Source organism: Mugil cephalus, chromosome 11 (assembly GCF_022458985.1).
Source record: "Mugil cephalus isolate CIBA_MC_2020 chromosome 11, CIBA_Mcephalus_1.1, whole genome shotgun sequence".
NCBI classification, from domain to species: Eukaryota; Metazoa; Chordata; class Actinopteri; order Mugiliformes; family Mugilidae; genus Mugil; species Mugil cephalus.
In genome coordinates this window covers 9,088,767-9,109,350 of record NC_061780.1, presented here as the reverse complement: position 1 = coordinate 9,109,350, position 20,584 = coordinate 9,088,767, and the positions used below count along the sequence as shown (strand labels likewise).

Below are 20,584 nucleotides of genomic sequence, written 5' to 3'. Positions count from 1 at the left end.
ACGGGATCACTATCAATCATGGGAGAGCTTAGGGAACATACACTCTCTTTCTCTTCTCTGTGTGTCTCTTTGCCTCTGCTGGCCCAGTGTCTGATGGGATCACTATTGCTCATGTAAGGGCTTTGCGAACAGAGACAGAGGGAGATCTAGGGAAACGGAGTGATAGAGCGGCCCAGGAAGGATTGATGGGACCGTAGTGACAGAATAAGAAGGAAAGATTGGTTCGCATTGGCAGATACATGGTGAACAACACTTGGGATTTGAGAGATAGAAGAAGCTTTAAAGCGAGGAAAGTCTTTGGAGCGTAAAATAGGCTGTGTGGGTGGGATGGCGGCGAAGCGGACCATAAATTAAAGTTGAAAACAAAATCAATACGCACGCAAATTAAGGTAAAGACCACAAGCCCCGATCCCACTCACAGGTTAAACAACATTTTTCTTAATTGAAGCGTTTTGTCTGCGCCCCTTCCCGATCTTGTCGTTCACCCTTTCATCCGCCCACGCCTCTGATCTCCTCCGATGTTTTTTCTTTGTCTTCTCGTTCCAGGGTGTGTTTCGGGCCTCGTTTTTTTTTTCCGCCATCTGCCGTTTTTTTTTTTTTTTTTTGCAGTTGTTCATTTTAATTTCCTCACGTCCATCCATCTGTGTCATTTGTGCTTGGACAAAACCCGCACGCAGGCGCGCATGATTGATTGCAGAAACATGCATGTGCAGGAGATCATGCTTGCCGCGCACATAATAGTCGGGGAGTGTGTTTGTTTGTCTGTTGTGCCGAGAGCCGAGACAGCTCAGTTCAGAGGGCTAATAACGCCTGCCATTAGGTTTTCATGCCGGACCACTCTCCCTCGCACCGCACAGTCAATATCCATAGGGGGAGAGAAGAAGAGTGAGGGAGAGGGTGGCAAATGGAGGAAAGAGACTAAGACGAGAAAAGAGCAGAACAATTAAGCAAATGGGTGAAAACGATGGAAAATGGTGGAAATTGAGAAGGAGTTTCTGAGAATTCTGTTATACGATCATGTCAGTGCTGTGCCGCTTGTCAAGAAACCCCCTTCGTTCTAATGCTTTGATCAATTACCAATGATGAACCATCGCTCTGAAGGCCTGCACCGGCCTGTAGTGGCCTTGAGAGCAGGCAGCATGTTCCAGAGTGTTCAACACCCTCTAGACGGGTATCGATTTTAATGGGGAGAATTTAGAACAAACCACTACACACATGTATACACACAAGTCCTTGATAAGCGCTTGTCCGCATGCTTTCTCTCCGGCAATGCTGCATGTAGACAGGAGCAGAGTGAGAGAGAGAGCGAGCAAGAATCGAGGTAAGAAGACAAAAGAGAGAGGAGAAAGAAAAATGTGAGTACAGGGAGCAGGAAGAGGAGTGGGATGGACTTCTGTCTGTGTTTGATGAGGGCCTCATTGATGCTACAGCTCTCCAGGAGTTTCCATTCAGCGGGAGAGCCATTCAATTATACCTGCGGTTCCGCCGGCTGATTGGAGCCATCGCGCAACAATGTTAGCATCTCTGTACCGAACTGAGACAGGATGAGGAATTCTAGCCTCAGGAGGCAGAGTGACTTTTAAGCGCTGATTGGCAATCATTTATAGCACCGCTGGACAAGTTTTAATCCAGCCTTACCTCGTGGCCATCGGCCCTTTCTCCTTTGATTTCTTTAACCTTGATTTATCGTGGCATATATGTTTTTTTTTGGCGGTTCGCTCAGTCCTTTGCACACATTTTCCCGCCTCGCAACCCAATCAGCCACCCATGGTCTTCCACTTTTGATCAATGAGTGCCGATAGGGAGATTATGCTGAAGCACTACATCACTGTGTCCACGTGTGCCCGGCAGATGAAGCATTCAGAGACCCCGAATCAACACGCTGGCATTCACTGGGCTCAGATACGGCGGGAATCAAGCTGTGAAAATAATTGAGATGCGGAAGAAGCCGAAGCTTCCAGTCTTAATGTTTTCTCTTTCGGAGTTTTGTGAGGATACCGTCTCACTGTCGTCTTGGTGAATTTGGCTCTTTGAGAAATTGGGCTGGGCAGGGTGACCAAAAATGTATATCACGGTATTTTTCAAAATTCTGACGGTATCACAGTATATTACGTTTTTTTTTTGTTTGTTTGTTTTTTTTTTTGTGTCACGTGTTCACAACATTTTCTACTGGTTAAGAAAGGAATTAATGCAGTAGATTAATTGAGGATGGACTATTTTACTGTGATGATGAGTAAATATTGGGTAAATAATCCCACACTAGTAGTAAAATGGGTTTGCATGGCCCCGGGATAGCTCGGAGATATACATATATATATATAAAAAAAAATAAGAATTAAATGTTATCAAAATGAAATTAGTAAATGGGGACAATTGCGATTTTTAATTTATTTTGACATATTTATTCATGTTGAAACTGCTCTGTCTGTAATGTCAATAGCAGGGCGACCGACCACCGTAATAGTTATAGTCTGCGCGCAACATTTTTTTTCTGATTCATAAAGCTAAAATTGGGGACACTTACGGCGACAGCTATAGCCGGGGGACACCTCATCCAAAATGGGAGCTGTCTACAGAAATCGGAGATGTCTGGTCACCCTAAAAAAAAACAAACCACCGACTCGCACTTTTTTCTGGCACAAGTCCTCCCATTTTGTCATGTCATTTTTCAGACCTTTCCATCCTCACCATGCTTCACGGTGACGCAGTTTTAAAAAGCACCACGTTGAAAATGGTCCAGTCTGAAACTGTGTCTTGCGGCGCAGCTTTCCGAATACGTATGTGTGTAATCAAATGCACCGGTACGTCGTTATACTATAAATTCATATCATAACGGAGAAAAATATGGGTGTTAGGTAAGAACTGGTATACCGCTCAACCCTAGTGAGAGAACACAACATGGTCGTCCATTTAAGTCGAGAAGATGTCCATCACCAAGAGAGGACCAAAAAAAATTAAATAAAAATATATATGGCAATAATGATTATTGTCAGTATTTATAAATGTGAGTCACCTAGCAGCTGCTGAATATAACGATGCCTTGTGAATTAAATGTCAAGAAAAATACATAAATCATCTTTAAGTTAAGACTGTGTGTGAGGCATTGTAGTTTTTAGTCCAGTAAAGTTGTGCTGCTTCCTGCTTTGATGATAACAGGATTTATCATCCCCAAAACACTCTGTTCAAAATGCAAATATGTGTCAGGAAATGGCTCTAAAAATGACCTTATTGAAAATAAAGTCATGAAAAATAAGTGCTTTGCTTTCTCATTTTAACTTGAGTCATAGTAGGAGAAGCTAGATAATGATTAGGATCTGTGGTGGTGTCCCTGGAACAACATCCTCTAATCAGAAACTGAAGCAGCTAAGTGGAGTTCACAGTCTCCTTTTTCTGTAAAGTGCACTGTAAAGTCTTCTATAACGAGGTTATTTTAAAATTTGCTATACGGGGACGTTCTTCCGCATTAGCTAACCTGTCATGAAGAGACGATTCAATAAGGCATGTGAAAAATGTGTTTTAATAAAAGTAACATTTCCCACCTTAGCCTGAGCTGCAGTGAGCTCTCACACTAGTGAGTTTCTCTACCTTGCAACAGTGTTAAGAATATTTTCTACGCATCATCGCAGAAAAGCTGAAATGCCGTATGTCCTGATGCACAACTGGTTCTCTACATTAAAGTAACCATGGCGATAGTAAGGGGTGAATTACATGCTGGTTTGCATTTGTTATATTCAGTGGCTGGCTATTCCCACAACAACGTACTGTGTATATTTAGTCCGAACACTGAGTTTCCATTACTGAAGGGGGAAGCCACACTCGCTGGCTTAAAGATTTAAGCTTCCAGTCCTCCCTCAGTGCCCTCCCTTCTGCACAAAGTCTCCCCACTAACCAACAGAGAACAGCAGAGTAAGCCAGTCCTCCAAGCTCTTGTTACAAAAAGGAATGATTGCTCTTACTGTCAAAGTGTTTTATTGATGTAAGATGCTCCAACAGGCCAGGCAGATAATAGGCAAGCAGGGGGTAACTCTGTGGCATTATGTCGCCTATGACTGATTTATATAGGCAACACACAGTCTCTGTGTGTCTCTCCCTCTCCCTTGCACCCTCTGATGTGATTTTACAGTAGTGACATTGATCCTGGCCCACTTTGATCTTGCTCTTAGCTGTTGCTCCTTCTCGCTCCCTCCCGCCATCACCATCCGCTCTCTGGTGGCCGGGTGCTGCTGCTTTTAACCCCGGCTACCCCTCGTCTCATCCTATAAATCCTCCCAACGTTCTCTCAATCCTTCCAATGCTCCACGTCTCTAGTGGATCTGCACGTAAGTGATTTTTTTTTTTTTTTTTTTTTTTTTTTTTGCTCTTGGAACCCTCTGCTTCTCGGAGTCGTGTCGCTGATGAAACGTCCCGCGCCGCCTCTCACCGGTATCAGCTTCAGCTAGCCAGGTATCGCCTGTAAAGGGGGAAATTAGTGGTGGGTCGACGCAAACGGAACGGGAGGAATCAGGAGGGAGCGTCCTCAAGGAGACGTATCCTGGCTTTTCATAATCTGCATTTCGGCGTCTCTCCTTCGCTCTTTGCAGGGAGCGTCCAATAAAGTCTAATATCAGAGAAGGGAATTTTTAATAAAATTACTCAAAAATAAAGCTGCATGTTTTGGGGAAATAAGAATAAAAAAAATATCACTCAGTTCTCTTTTTTTTTATTAAAACACATTATGTTTTGTCTCATGATGGTATGATTGTGACTGGTATGGGACGTTCACGGCTCCTTTCCACAAAAAATAAAAGGGCACATTCCAAACACGCAACTTCTATGTAACCACTTTACTGAAAACGATGCCCAGAAAAAGGTAAAATGTACGTGGCCAATTTCCTCTTCTCCTCTGTCTCTAAAAATGTGTTAATTTATTTAGTATTTTTTTCATTCTAAAGTAAAGTTGGATTTTTAAGAGCACACAAACTGACCGGAGGTGAACTCTTATAAAATTCTTCCTTTAAAAAGTATTTTTGATTCTTGACATCAGTGCTTTTGTTTTTATGACCGCAAGCACAATTTATTACCGTGCTTTGTGTTGTTGTCCAATTGAAATATTTTAGACTTACATAAAATTAAAAAATATTACACTTAGACTATAACATAATCCAATAATAAAAATGCAATTCAAATATCAGTACCGATTCAATATATTATTCATTATTTTTAACATGTTTATCTCACTGCGTGGAAGTGATCGGGATCCTTCTTCAGTTTGTCTATCTAATGTGAACATTGAAAATTTAACTCAGTATAATTGTTAGTCATAAGTACATGTGTCAGTGACCTGGTCTCTGAGGCTACAGCATTGTGTTGTTAGAATAGTGCAGCAGCTACCAACCTGTATTCAGTGAGAACTCATCACAACTAGCTGGATTGCACTAGGTACTTTTCCAAGTTTTACGCCCACAGTGAGTCACTGAAGACCATGTTAGATTGCGTTGTGTTGTGTGTAATATGTCACTGAGTAATTAAAAGCCCAGAGCAGATGTCTTATAGTTCTCACTTACAGCCCAAGCCATATTTTATAGCTGCGCCTCCTTCACGTGTACAGCAAAGGAAGTTTTGAATTGCGTTTAAAACAACAGCTTATCCTGCTAATGCAAGTGGAGAAGAATTATAGTCACATCTGGATGAGACTGCGGGTACAATATGGAAAATGATGCGTTTCATCATTCAGACCCCATCAACGCGCTCTCCACGAGATAATGTCACTCTGAGATTGGCCACGTCTGATTTTCTGATTATCCGCGACGCGAAGCTAAAAAGCACATTATGGTCTTCAAGGATTCTGATGCCACTTTTACATGATATTGGATTGGCTGTCAAGACGCTGTTTGTGTATCTGCTGTGTGTACATGTGTCAGAGATGAAAAGATGTCCAATAGATGTCACTCCATCAAATGGATGGTTCGTAGATAACACTGCGGTACGAAAAAAAAAAAGCTCCTTCACACACAAACCAAAGCAGATTTGCACCCACCCACACTGGGAGTCCTAGAGCCGTCTTTTACCTTTTTTTAAAAAAAATCTTTCCTTCCTACCATTATCCCTTCATCCTAGAAAACTCGCTTTTCTTTGGTTGTTTAAAACTCTCCAACATCATTTTTTTCTCCCCCCATCTACTTCATTCTGGCTCTTCCTCCTTCACTCATATTCTTCCTTTGTCACTCTTTTGCATTTCCTCATACATGTAATTTGCTTAAAACATTTAATGCTTCTTCTTTTTTTTTTAAGTAAAGTCTTCAGACTAGTAAATGATGAAATGAGAGGAGGGGGGAGGCAAAGAGGGGAGAGGTATGAGGAGGGAGCAAAGGATGAATGTTGAACAATTAATCTTCCGTTCTTGTTACACTCAAAGGAAGGGATAAGAGAAATGGAGGGCTGGGAGAAAGAGGGAGAGAGACAAATTCAGGAAGGATTTCAAGAGAGTGATGGAGGGAGAGAGACATTGAGAACAGTGTTTCGATCTTCATTTAATAATTGAATAATAATCTCCCTGGAGACATGACCTAGAACTGGCAAAGAGGGAGAGAGAGGCAGCGTCAGGCTGACGATGACACACTGCTGCCCCCTTGTGATTATATGGTGTCACTGCTCCAGTGTGTGTGTCTGTGTGTGTGTGTGTGCGTGCACGTGTTCATTGGTGTGTGTATGATTTACAACTGCAACCTGTCTCTGTCACACAGATATGGGCCTCTGTCTGTGATGGAGAGAAAAAGAGGGCTTTTGGATGTCAGGAAAGAATCTATTTCACTTTGTCACACAAACTACACACACACACACACACACGCACACACTCCCGGATACAGAATCAGACCTTATCTTCCTGTCAAGCCGAGTCTTTTTTAGGGTTGACGCTGATATATGAGCTTTGGGGGGGTAGAAACGTGGCCAGGACGTTGATGGCTGACGTGAGCGCAACGTTGCGCTCAGGTTGATGTACGAGCGCTGGGGTTAGGGGACAATGCTGCGCTGACACCGGGAGAAGGAGCTGTGGCCCTGGGGCCTTGAGTCCATACCGAAGAGCCAGCTCCGCATTCTCTGCATGCAGCAGCCCCAAATACACACTCAAGCGCGCGCACACCTGCTTTGTGTTATTAATAACTCGACAAGTCTCCGAGATTTGTTTGACACCAGGCAAACATTCAAACGGAAAGCATCTGAAAGGCAAACACATCGCGCATTGATCCAGGGCGTTGTGCTGTGTGTGCAGTTATGTGTGCGACGGCGACAGTGAGTGTTGCGCGGCCAATTCTGAAATGGAGACAGCGATTCATGGGACGTGTGTGAAACCCAAAAAAAAAAAATTTAAAAAATGTGTACGTCTCGGAGAAGGAGCTGCTCTCTATGTGCATGTTTAAATGAATCTGGGAATTTTATCCTGTATTTCTTTATGTGTTGATTTTCATTTTATGTGTTTTGGTTGTGTTTTAAGAACCTGGATCTGCACTCTGGGGAAAAAAACTCTGCTTCAGCTTCTCTTCCATACATGTCTTGAATTTATTTTGACTCACGGGAAAGAAACAGTAAAGTAAATGTCCAGTTACGAAGTGTTGATGACAGTTTATTTGAAATAAAAGGTGATTAAACAAATGGAGGACCAGTATTGGATATGATGTGCACTTGTGCGCTTTGCAAGTACATGAGCAGCCTCTGTTTCTTTCTTTGTCCAGTCTGCGTAGGGAGGGCTACACGATGCAGGTGAACGTCAACGACTACCTGGACATCTACTGCCCTCATTACAACGACAGCCAGCGCATGGTGGGCACCGGGGAGCAGTACATCCTCTACATGGTCAGCTACCGTGGTTACAGGAACTGTGACCCCCAGCTGGGTTTCAAGAGATGGGAGTGCAACCGGCCCCACGCTCCACACGCGCCCATCAAGTTCTCCGAGAAGTTCCAGCGCTACAGCGCCTTCTCGCTGGGCTACGAGTTCCACGTCGGCCAGGAGTATTACTACATCTGTGAGTAAACGTCGTCACGTTAAAGTGTGTCGAAACTGTCTGAGTTTATTGTACGCACCTTGAAATATAGCATGAAGATATGTAGGCGGAGATCAGAGAGATTAAAGCAGTAATAAGACAAACCCCTCCTTTATTTATTTAAATGTTCTGCTTTTTATTGCTCCATTAACCAAAGTTGATATAACAAATTGCTGTTTCACATCTGATCACATCACCCTGCAGTCAAGCAGGCTCATCCGTTTTGTTAATTACCAATCAAATTTACTCCCAGCGCCTGGTGCCAATACAGCGTTGTTTAAATGATGAACTTTTAGCTCGTCATAAACCGTTATTTACGGGGCACAAACTCCGTAATGAACGCAGCGCTCATTAAATGGGGTCCTGCTCGGCAACACTGCGCTGTCACTACAAAGGCCGCCTCGTGACTGTTTGGCTCTTTACGGGCTGGTGTCTGCAGAGCCTCAGAAATACCTTTCAGTGAGCAAATCAAAGTGATTTCCGAGTTGAAACATGTATGATCTGGGTGCACTCTTTCATCTTGTCGAAATGAAGAGGTGCGGGATTAAAGTTTTTTCGTTGCGTTTGTTCGTTGCGGACAGTTTATCTTGGCACCGCAGGAAAAAAAAGCACAGGTGTTACAATAACAAGGGCTCTTTTCTATTTACATGTGCCAGTAAACCATGAAGTCATTACAATTATAATTATGCATGCTTTTTCCTGCTGTTACACGCAGAAATAAAATGGCCTAATACACTTCTAATTAAATCTTTTATTATGGAATATTACCTAGTATTCAGTATTTAAAACAAAACTAATAGAGACAGGGGTCGCGTTTAGCAATTTCACAGGGAAGGTTTTTCAGACATTTACAGAAACGGCGGAGGTGGATGGTTACTCATTATACTGTAATTGAGTCGTATAGGGTTTCCTCTGGAATTTTATAATGTGAGGAAAATATTTGTTTTCCCAGCGGCCTCATCCTTATTTCGTGGCTTTGCATTTTGGACGTCGCATTGGCGGTTGTTGGCTCGGTAAACCTGCCGTCTCTTGGCTTACAGCTGATGTTACCACTTAAACGCCGAGCGGTTTGTGTACACAACTTCCCATTTAGTACCGCAAGCTCACGAGTCATTTGAGGGAAGCATGTAAGATAAGATAATCCTTGATTCATCCCGCAGCGTGGAATTTTGCAGCAGCATATCGTTTAAAAGCAGGAAACACAAGAAAAAATAAATCTATATTTATACAATATAGTTATAACATTAACCACATAAGACTAATCTTTTTTTTTTTCATGATTTATTTTTTCTGTGCAGGTCTATTAGGGCACAAAGGATGAGATTCTGTGAGAATGACATGGCAGCCTAAGCCTTTTCAAACCTTTTTACATCAAAATAAGTACTGATAGTGATCCAGTGGTGGACACATATGTAAATACCATTGTATCAGTAAGCAAATAGTACACTGCATATACGATCTGAGGCTAGCTTTGACCAGTTTATCTTCAACAAGCCAACGCTGCACAAACTCCGCATGGTGCTGATCCTGTTGTGTATTCCATGTTTTTTTTAGCCACGCCCACTCATCACCACGGACGCAGCTGTCTGAGACTACGAGTGTACGTCTGCTGTTCCACAGGTACGTGTCTCACTTTGTGCATCCGCGCTGTGCGTTCGACCTTTAACGCCGCGACCGTGCCTCGTTTGCCGGTGGCGTCCTTTTGTCCGTCTGCATGTGCGCGTGCACATACAATCTAAGCACAGTCTAAAGCAGACAGAGCTATTAATACTCCTGCTTAGTTTCCCCTGCAGCATTTTCAGTCACAGCGTAGACCCCCCCCCTCTTCTTTCTCCTCCTCTTAGTCCGTCTGCAGCAGAAAGAAGCATCTCCGTGTTTCAAGGCCTTCACCCCAGCCTCCTTCCTCTCCTCTGCCTCTCCTCCTCTCCCTGTCAGAACCCATTTATTGCCGTGTGCGGTCAGTGGGTGGCTATGTATATGTAGCGTTATCCTCGCCGCCTCTCTGCTGCCATCCCTTCGATCTGCAGACCCCCTCTCATCCACACTCATATACACACACGTCTGCGCTCAGCCACACAGACTTTGATCCCTGGCGTGTCCGGTCCTTTTAACTTCCACAGCCCTGTAGTATTAACCTCTCCTCCCTCTTTCACCCTCGCAACCTCCACCGCTCTCATCCCCTATCACGCGCCGGCTCTCCTCAGTTTGATCTGCCTTCATTCACCTTCCCTCTGTTTCTCCTCTCTTTAAATGTATCTCGCTGTCAGAGCTGCTGGCGATGCTGGGTCTCGTCAGTCTGTCCCTCTGGGGGATTTTTTTTAACCCCTGCACCCTTGCATGTTTTTTTTCCAAGACGTCGAGCTGGATGTAATTAAAATCCTTCGTTGGAGCAATGGATTAACCCCTGCACCCTCCCTACCAGTGTTTCTGTCTTATTCAATTTGTTCTCTCCCTCAACCTCTCTCTCTCTCTCTCTCTCTCCCTCTCTCTCTCTCTCTCTCTCTCTCTCTGTCTCTCAGCCTCTGACGCGGATGACGAGCCGGGGCCTACAGAACCAGACTACACACTCAGACCAGGCCTAAAAATTGATGATATTGGTGAGTCACACGCACAGCGCCCTAATAACATCAAGCTGAGTAAGAGTGACACATATCCGTCTGTCCCATCTGGATGCATTAAAAAACAAAACAAAAAAAAGACTCATTCGTATCACACCAGTCTGAATTCAGGTGAATCAACACCTATTGTTCATTCAGGTGAACAACATGTTAGCTCAACCCTGAATGCTTCACAGTTTTCTGTTACCACAATTGTTTTCGCCGATTCCAACGTTTTTTACACACTGGTCACAAATCACTCGTCTACTGTCGGAGGTGAATTTTGACACCTGCTTCCACATTTTAACACTTTCACCTGTTGATCGGTGCTCAGGGAACGTATTTGCCTCTAAACTTGGCTGGCTCCACCAGTCAGATTGTACGTCAGGATCCCAGACTATACATAAAGAGTTGGGCGTATCCGACATGTCGTAACCCCTCTTGGTTTGTGTACTGCCGTTCTGAGGTTGGCATTCGCTTGTCGCCATTATATCAGTGTGTATTTAGCTAATTATATTACCTGACTTTGAGGGAGAAGTGGTCTATAAGACATAAAACAATGTTTATTTATCCCACGTATGGGAAATTACCTTGTCGCGCCGAATTAGGCACCAAATATATACAAGAAACAATAAATGACGGTATCAAAGTATTAAAAGAATGTACAAAATATACAAGGATACACATCACTCTGACAGTTAATATATACAGTGTGGGCAGGGAATTTCAAAACAAGCTAAAAAAATTGGAATATAATATAAATTGCTAGGATCAGTGAATGTGGACATTGAGGTCATTTGTGCAAAAGAAGCTGTAAAAAAGGACAAATCAGGTAGGATTGTGTCTCATTTTGGATTATTGCTGTGAGAGGACAATGATTGGAGCCGCTGTGAAATAAAACAACACACCGGCCACATCAGTCAGACGTGATCAAACATCAAAGTTTGACGACCGCACGGCGTGAAAAGTGAGGAACCGAAATGAAACGAGCCACTTTCGAAAAATCACATTCAGTGCAGTTAAGTTCACAGCACCAGCAGGCTTGGCAAGCTGCTGATCCCGCTAAAACAACCACATGAATATGCATTTCACACATTTTTCGGGCCGGATGAGCCGAGAACACAGAGTTTTGCGATAACTTACCAGGATAAGTACAGAGATTCATTCAGAAATTGGGGGCCCTGTTCAGATTTCCTGCAGTTAACTGCTCCTGCCTCTTTCCTGTTTGTGTGCATGCTGCTCCCCTCTTTGTAATCACATGATGAAAATCACTGCAATCGGGCTGGAGCTGCATGAAATCTGGCAGCGATTTAAGGGTGAAGTTGGAACAGTAAATCTAAAAATGACAGACTTTAATATAATCACTCAGGTGATCATATGTTTTATTCTCAGTGTTATGACAACACCACAGCAACAACAGCGCAATAACAACACGCACACCCGCCTAAGCCGGCTGACACCCATTGTGCAACGAGACACATCGGTATCAATCACACTGCTGCCTATCCTTCACATTCTCCTCCTAGGTAGCGTGTAAAGTGCAGAGCCGTGTTGTTGTTAATCTGCTTGCATGTGTGCACTTGTGTACTAAATCAGTTCCTTCTAATAACTGTCAAAAGAAACCTCATCACTGACTGTGGCAAAACGCTGCAGGTCATACAAGTTTCCTCACCTCTCCTTCCCCCCCACCATTCTCTCGTATTACTTTACTCTCACTCCATCTCCCTTCTCCATTTAAACCTCATCTTCTTGCTCTTTAATTCCCATCTTTCATTTTACCTCCCAGAGCACAAGTAGCCATGCAGTGGAGGGGAAAGCCACCGAAAAGTTTATTTACCTTTTGAAGTGTGAAATTGAGTTTTACCCCATTTTAATATATTTTTTAATGATTTATATCTAAGGGTGTTTTGGTATTCACTGCTGTTACCACAGCTATGTAGTGTAGTGTAAGGTATATTAAAAAAAAGAAAAAAAAAAAAAAAAGCCACTACTACTATCCACCTACACCAGACCAGGCACCACACCCCATAGCAATGACACTCCTTGATGGCAGCAGTCATCCCCAGCAGGATGCAACCTGACACACACCCACACACGGTTCAGGAACAACTAAAAAAAACGTGAAAAACAGCACAAGGTGTTGACATGGCCTCCAAATTCACTAGATCCCAAACTGATCAAGTATCTGTGGGATGATCCACAGAGGTCCCTCCCCTCAACCCATAAGACTCAAAGGCCTCCCACTAACAACATTATGTTACCAGACACCACTGGACACCCTCAGAAGACCCATGTCCATTCTCTGATGAGTCACAACTGCTCTGGAAACACAAGGGAGAACTACACAATATTAGGAAGGTGGTCATAATGTAATGCCTGATCAGTTTAAGTTAACATATAGTTTCCTTCTTCCTCCTTCTTTTCCTGCAAATGTTTGCTAACTCTCAGTAAATTGCAAACGATGTTCATTTCAAAAGCAGAAATACATAATTTAGCTTCAGCTCACATACATAACACACGTTTTGTAAGATTATTTCCACACGACAATAGTTGGATTTAATGTACTTTAAATGATAGGGAAAGCGGAGTACATGAAAGTACTGTTAATACTGCGGTGAATGCCTGACACAATAGCGGGGCACAAATTACCCCTGCTCCTATGGGTCATTTTCACCTGTAGTGCTTTGTCGCCAATTAAATTAATAGGACAGCCCGAGTGGTACGAGAGGAAGTGGTGAAATCAGCAGGGACTCGTGAAAAGAACTGAAAACAAAGAAGCAGCACGGCTTCCTGTTCCCCTCCTTCATTCTCAGTCCTCCCGCCTGCCGTTCAGACGCATCACATTGTAGTTTTAATTACAGTTATTCAAAGTTCACATCAGCCCAGTCGCACAAACACGCGAACACGCGAGCGTCTCAGTTCAAATCCGCGTGAACGTTATGAGTGAAAAATGTCGAACTGAGCTGAATGTTGCAGGCTGACATTGTAAACCACCCGTTTCTCCGCGTCTCTCCCCTTCACTGCTCACAGTTTATTTCCTGGGCACTGCCCCTTTCAATCAATGTCCACAGCTCAACAGTGGTTCCCTCCTGAATACGGCTTCTAGTATTAGATTTCATTTAGATCTCATTTACAACGCAGATGGAATGGTGCTAGCAGCTCCCCATGCAGCCATGTGATTACTGATGGCTTTCAGTGGGAGGATACTCATTTACCCACTCTGTTGGCTCAGGTTACTGCCTCTGACTATCAGGTCCGGCCATTAGCAGAAAAAACCCAAAGCTTTTTCTTTAATGGGGCTTATTGTAGCAATTACCACTCCTTTGAGTGACAGCGTGTTTGAGGTACTTTGCCAGCAACATCAACTTCACGTCAGCCTCGGAATACGAGCTGTTAGAAACCAACTGGGTTCCTGTTTATATTTTTGTAGAAAGAGCGGTAAATAATGATTGATTTCGCTCTGTGAATTTTAGTTTAATATATCTGGGAATATTGTGGTGTAAAATGTGTGATTTATTTAGCATAAAAAAATATCTAAAATCATTTATTTTGTTTTTGCAGTCTTAAAACCACTAATACAGATTTCATTAATCGTACATTGCACATGATCATTCATTTATACCTTGGTGGGTGCAGCCGTCCCCAGCAGGACGCAGCCTGATGATTTAGAGGCATAAGAGAGACCTACACAATATTAGGAAGGTGGTCATAATCTTATGCATGATCTGTGTATTGTGATCACGGATGCCGTGGATATGAACCAAGGCAGTCAAGGCAGACAGAGGTGTCAGTAAACAGTAGTTATTTATTATCATGTGCGCTGATTGTTCAGTGTCGGCCCTAAATTGCTTCTTAAATTCATCAGAACCACTGACAGGATTGTATGTGGATGTCTGTGACACCTGCTGTTGCTGACAAGGCCCCCCCGCCCCACAGAAACGACACCCTCCAATGGCAGCGGCCCTCGCCACCTTTAATGGCTCGGCGTGTAAGGTATTAAAACTGGAGAGCGTAATTAAATTTTCATAGGACACGCTATGAACGGATCAGATGTCTCGGCCGGTGCCGAGGACTGACTCATTTCCTTTCAAATGTGTCCAGAAATATGGCCGTTTATATTTAGCAGTGACCAGTTTGACAACCAGTGTTTCTCTCTTCTTGTTACTGTTAAACAACTCAATTTACTGGCCTCTAACAACTAGACAACTTTTAAAAACATTGTGTAGTGCCTCCTGTGGCTCTGCAGGATGCTTTTAAATACTGTGCTGAAATACATTGCTACTAGCTAGACAGGCAGGGTCTAATGAAAGGCATTATATCTATTGTAGTTACTTGTACGTATGCCTTTCTACAATTTCATTTCTACATTTTGGCTAACACCAAAGCAAAAACAGGCACCAGGATGTTTTGCACACTCACACTCATGAAAACAATGTCTCCTTTCTGTCAACATGACATTCAAATTCGTCGGCGCCTCTAGGTGTCTGAACTTCCTAATTATCAGGCGGATGCTGGTGGCTTTTTAAATGTGACGTGTACACGCACACACAGACACACGCACCCGTTTACACTCTCTGCCCTGTCAGGAGTGCACAATGCGCGTCACATGGCCTCGGCACAAACATCCCGCTCAAAATTGCGTGCGAATAACTGCGTGTTTTCCTGTGACGGGGAGACAGTGTGTGTCTATATGTGTGTAATGAGGCGATTAGCAGAGCCACACTTTAGAACCAGTCGTACAAGATGCCCCGCAGTCTCCTGTGTGTGTGTCTCGAAAAGCGCATTCCTCCGTCAGTCAGCGCCAAAGTAACACAGTGTCCCGACCCCTCAGCGGCATGCTCGGTTACGGAGCGGTCAAAGCGTTTAACCTGAGCTCCACTGCTGCATAGACCTCATTAGACTAGCCAGCAGGGCATACCAGAGGAGGCCATCTCTAAAACCAGGTGTCAGCCAGTCATTACTCTGCTGTCTGACCCACAGAGCAGCTGCAAATATTCTGGAGATAGACATGGCAGCACGTGGAAATACTGACAATGCGCGCTCTTCATTTCAGTCGCATCGGACCGTAAACATAACATTAGTAATCAGCATCAGACCAACTTCTGTACAGACAGAAAATTATGCTTCTGTCTGGTCTCCGGTCTCATTAATCAAGTGGCTGCTGTGGGTGTGTTTGCCCACGCGTGTGTCTCATAGGTGCAGGCGTGCAGCAAACTGTCTGGTGCTGTTTTTGTACATTGACTAGACGTCAGTGTTCGCTACGTGGCCCCGCAACCGAAGACCGCAAACTATTTTTAGACTATTACTCAATGTTCATGTACCGAGGTCAGGTGATTACAGTGTATACAATGCGCCTGTTTTTAAAAGTTTTGTCACTTTAATAGAACAATAAGAGCTCTCTGTAACAACAGAAGTCTACTGGTGCGAGTGGAAATCAAATGTCAGCAGACGTGGATCAGAAATAAGTCATATTTCAGTGAACGTGGTGCTTTGTGACTGGATTATAGAAGCGTGGATGAGCATCTTTTAAACATCCTTTTCAACATTTTAAAGTTAAGAATATTTCTCAGCTGACGTTAATTAGTTACTGAGACATAACTTCTCTTCTCCTCCTTTCCTTTTTACCTACTGCTGTTGGCTAGGCTAGTTGGTTAGCTGGTGTTTTCTAGTGTTTTACTTTCGTGGCTAAGCTAATTAGCTGGTGTTTGTTAGTATTGTATGTCCAATCCTAGCAGACGGGAGAGGTGTTGGTTGAAGTGTAGTCGCATGTCCCATCACCTCTATTACCTACTGCTTTTGGCTAGGCTAGGCTAATTAGTAGCTGACTGCTGGTCAGTTTTTCAGTTGGACTCGGCTTCTAAATGAGTTTTGCCTCAGATCATGGCACAAGGGACTGTGACATCTTGTCCTGTGTATTAATGAAATGTGTCTCTTGTGCTTTCTTTTTCCAGATGAGTTTAACCCTTTTGTTCCGAAGCTGGAGAAGAGCGTCAGCGGAAGCAGCCCGTCCAGGGATCGCCTTCTCCTCACCGTGACGATGCTCTTTCTGGCCGCTCTCTTCATCTCCTAGCAACGGCCATCCCATCAGCATCACCATGCCAACTAGCCTTGGGAGGGTGTACAGTATCAGCGGGCGGGAGAGTGAGGAGAGGGTCAGGAGGGGAGGGGAGAAGGGATAAGTAGAGCAGAAAGAGGAGCAAGACTTTGAAATTAGAGTTTTCAAACATCACATTTGTGTGCGTCTGTGTGTGTGTGTGTATGTTTGTACGGCGATGTGGGGGAGTGTGGGTTTTGGTGGAGTTCAAAGACCTCCAGGCGCTTGGTGACACAGACTGAACCCTGTATTGTATTGAAGTCAGTCTGTGTTCACAGGTGCAGGTGAGGTAGACCGCATGAGTGTGCGTCTGTGTGCGTCTGCATGTGTGTTTGAGCAAGCCATGGGTTGAGCTTGTTGAATCATGCACACCACAAAAAGCATTTATACGACAGGAGAGGAGGGCTGGAACATCTAATAAAAAGAAGAAATCCAACAACCCAATTGGAAACTATTTGAGGACTCCCTTGGATCTGATTGGCTGTCACACTTCCTTAGGGCTAGTTGCCATAGTTTCTTGCAAAAAGACTTAAACTGAACTCAAATGAACTGAATCAAATAGATTTCAGCAGAATTGAACTGAAATTGCCTTTTTTGTTGTTCTTGTTGTTGTTGATCTCGATGCTGGGAACTTGTCCCAGTCCACGGAGGAAAAAAAAAAAAAAAAGGAAGCGGGTGACGAACTACGCTACGCTTCCCTGTGTAGGAGACTAGTTAAAGTAGCTGATAGTTTATACACAAACACACCTTTGGACCCAAGATTCCAGTGTTTTAGTTGCCATCTCCACTACAGTATGTCGTGTCATCCTATGTTCACCATCGCGTCTCCAAGAGGCAACAAGGCTGGAGTTAAGGGGTTAGAGGAAAATACAGAGCATTTAAATGATGAATCACTTAAGTATCATTATGTGGGAAAAAGGAATGGGGAACGAACTTAAACGTGCCATTGACGGATGTTGCAGGGGTTTGTTGGCGTTATACATCGCTGTGTGACTTTTCCGTCCTGTCCTTGAAGTACACCCGCTCGGTTCTCTGTCATCTCAGAGTTTAAGCACACGATGGCTACGGAGCAGCCGTGGATACACTCAGCAATACTACCCTCCTCACCATGGAGGAAGAGGAGCACGGGCAAAAGAAGAAGGACTGTCACTCACACAAGCATCTCTGAACATGTCCCGTCCCGGATCATACTGCGACTCGTGTCTGTTGGTTCAGCCGCCAGCTCCACCAACCTCATTCTCTGTAAACTCATATGTCAGATGCCACATGTAAACAGTTTTCTGTTGCAGTGCGAGTGTGTCTATGTGTGCCTGAAAAACATGTCTGAGTGTGCGTTTGAGAGAAAAGGTTTTAAATGGTACTAACAGCCGGAAAATACATCCACATACTGTATGTCTTATAAGTATGAAAATGCAAAATAATAAAAAAAAAAATACATTTATATATAAAAAAAAAAAAAAGAAAACAACTAAAGCAACAAGTTATACATAAAAACCAAGTGCTTTGGTGGGGAGGTACGGCAAAACAAAAACAAATGTACCAGTGGGTTGCTTCAGAATAGCGTTTCCACAGCAACTAGCACCTTATTCACCATGGTTACCCCTACCTTGCCAACGATGGACTCTAGTAGGGCATGGCTTACCACAATAGCTGATAACAGTGATGAAGGTGATATCTATTATAATAATGATGACAAGGACGGACTGCGAGTCGACTGATGGCCGAAAAGGTTACGCAGCGGCTCACCCACCGGCACGTGAGGTGTTCGAGTACTCGTGTAAATGTCATAACGGATAAAGAATGGAAATGTAATGTTTCAAGCGTGAAATGTGACGTGAGCAATTTTACAGACTTGAAGTTTGTTTGTTTTTTATTTGTGGTTGTTTTTCTTTTTTTATTATTATTATTATTACTCCTTTGTTGACTTTGCCGTGGTTTATAATTGGTTATCTTGAGGGGGGGAGATGGGTTCAAAAGTTGGAGAATTGGGAGGGTTGAGCCATATGTAGACTTGGGCTGCACTCAAGTTAAATAATCCTTAATAAATCTTTTTAATATGAAGACAGTAAAAACAAAAAAAAAAAGAGCTCTGGAAATGTGCACTGAAATATGAACATTTATAAATGCAACACTTCAACGATACAAACACTCGACTTCAAGGTTTAGTTATATCATGATGTTTGCTTTTAAGGTGGTCCTTGAACAGTTTGTCTCTTTACTTTATCTCCTGAAAGAGATTATACATATGAAGATGAGTTTACTTATCATTAGGATTGTTACTCAGGCTGTGAAATGGCTGGCGGCCCTGGAGGGATCTTTATGAAATATGACTTGCGTAATGAATATGGGCCGCGGCCCGAACATATCCATTTCCTAGACGGAGATGTCGTTACAGAGTTGCACCATGGAAATTGCAAGATCCAGTACTTTTGGATCTTGGAAATAAAAGTTGGGATATGTTAGCCTCCGTGACCCTTCTTTTTTTTAGTTTGTTAAGTTTCCAGATATATGAAGGGGGAAGAGTGGCAGAGTAACCTTTTAAAACAAAGTTAAACCATCAATATGCAGTAGAAGATATCATTCTGTAATATTATTCCACTCTAAAGACGGTGTTTTTGACATTATTATATGATCGAAGTTGAGGAGATTTCCTCTAAACCTGTGGGCGGCCCATATTTTAAACAATAGATTTATAGAAATGTAATAGTTCTTGTCACCAGACAAGAGACGGTGCCTGTGGAAGCAAATAAGAGTCATTTCAATGCAATGTGAACTCCGGCCCCGGTGTATATATGGCTCGTGGTGGGAGGGCGAGGTAGGAAAGGTTTGGGTTCAGGTGTGGAGCAGGAGGGTTGAAGAGCTGTGTGAGAGGGTTAGTCACTCTTCAAGAGGTTGCACTTAAGAACTTAGACACAAGAGCAAGAGTGCGTATGAGTGTGAGCGCGATTGTAAGGGAGCGCAAGTAATCACTTCATGGCTGTGAGCAGAAGATCCTGTCTGTCTGTCTGTCTGTCTGTCTGTGTGTGTGTGTGCGTGAGAGTGAAGACTTCCCTTGTTTCGGGTCTTTCCACGTGCGTGCGGGCGAGAGTGTGTGACTGGTTGTTGTCTGGCAAAACAACAAAAGCATTTATTAGTGTTGGAAACAACAATTACAATCATGTTTACCTTCGACTGGAATGACTTTAAATGAACTTGAAAATAAACTGTAAACTGAACAAACCATAACAGAGGTTATAACAATGATCATGATAACAAAATAATAAGCTTACAAATGTTACTTTTAAAAAAAAAAAAACAGATGTGTGTTTGTGTCTTTATTTGCTCCCCCTCCGGATCCTCGCTCCCCGCATCTCAGCTTTTCAGGATGTGGGAAAAAAAAAACTGGAATAAGCATGGGGCTAATCCAAATCAGCAGATGGAGAGGTTACAGGAAAGGTTTTACCTGGTATATTCATTTCTCTGCAGATAATGTTGTTTGGGAGCTCACAGATGTGATTTTCCATATCAAAGTTGGTGTGGCGAGGCTCTCCCTCAGCTGTAATACCTTTACACGCTCCGATTAGGAGAGATAAGCGCTTCAATCAGCAAGTCCAACATCGGAATGACAATGGGACAGGCCAGCAGTGTGTACCTGTGTGTCTGGACCAGCTGATGGAAGGATTAGTCTGCCGCTGATGTCAGAGGGCAGCCAGGATTGTTGTCTATGATCTTTTGCAACAGGTTTTTGTCACATTCTCCAGTGAGCGACAGGCCAGCATGAGAAAGGAGATAGAGGTCGGAGGATGGAGGTAAAGCAGAGCAAAAAGACGGCTAGTAAAACATGATGACAGATAATGAGAGTATGAAAAGCGAAAGCTGGACCTTACAAAGTTG

At 43.4% G+C, this 20,584-nt stretch overlaps 1 protein-coding gene across 1 annotated transcript in view; it reads left to right on the top strand.

The window, feature by feature from the left end:
- efna3b (ephrin-A3b) overlaps positions 1 to 19,936 on the top strand; it is a 58,601-nt gene extending 38,665 nt beyond the window's left edge. Inside the window, exons 3-6 of the mRNA XM_047599567.1 lie at positions 7,710 to 8,002; positions 9,575 to 9,640; positions 10,540 to 10,617; positions 16,569 to 19,936. Of these exons, the coding sequence (XP_047455523.1) occupies positions 7,710 to 8,002; positions 9,575 to 9,640; positions 10,540 to 10,617; positions 16,569 to 16,687 (556 nt within the window). The 3' untranslated portion in view covers positions 16,688 to 19,936. The remainder of the gene's footprint in view (positions 1 to 7,709; positions 8,003 to 9,574; positions 9,641 to 10,539; positions 10,618 to 16,568) is intronic.
- Positions 19,937 to 20,584: the final 648 nt, after the last annotated feature.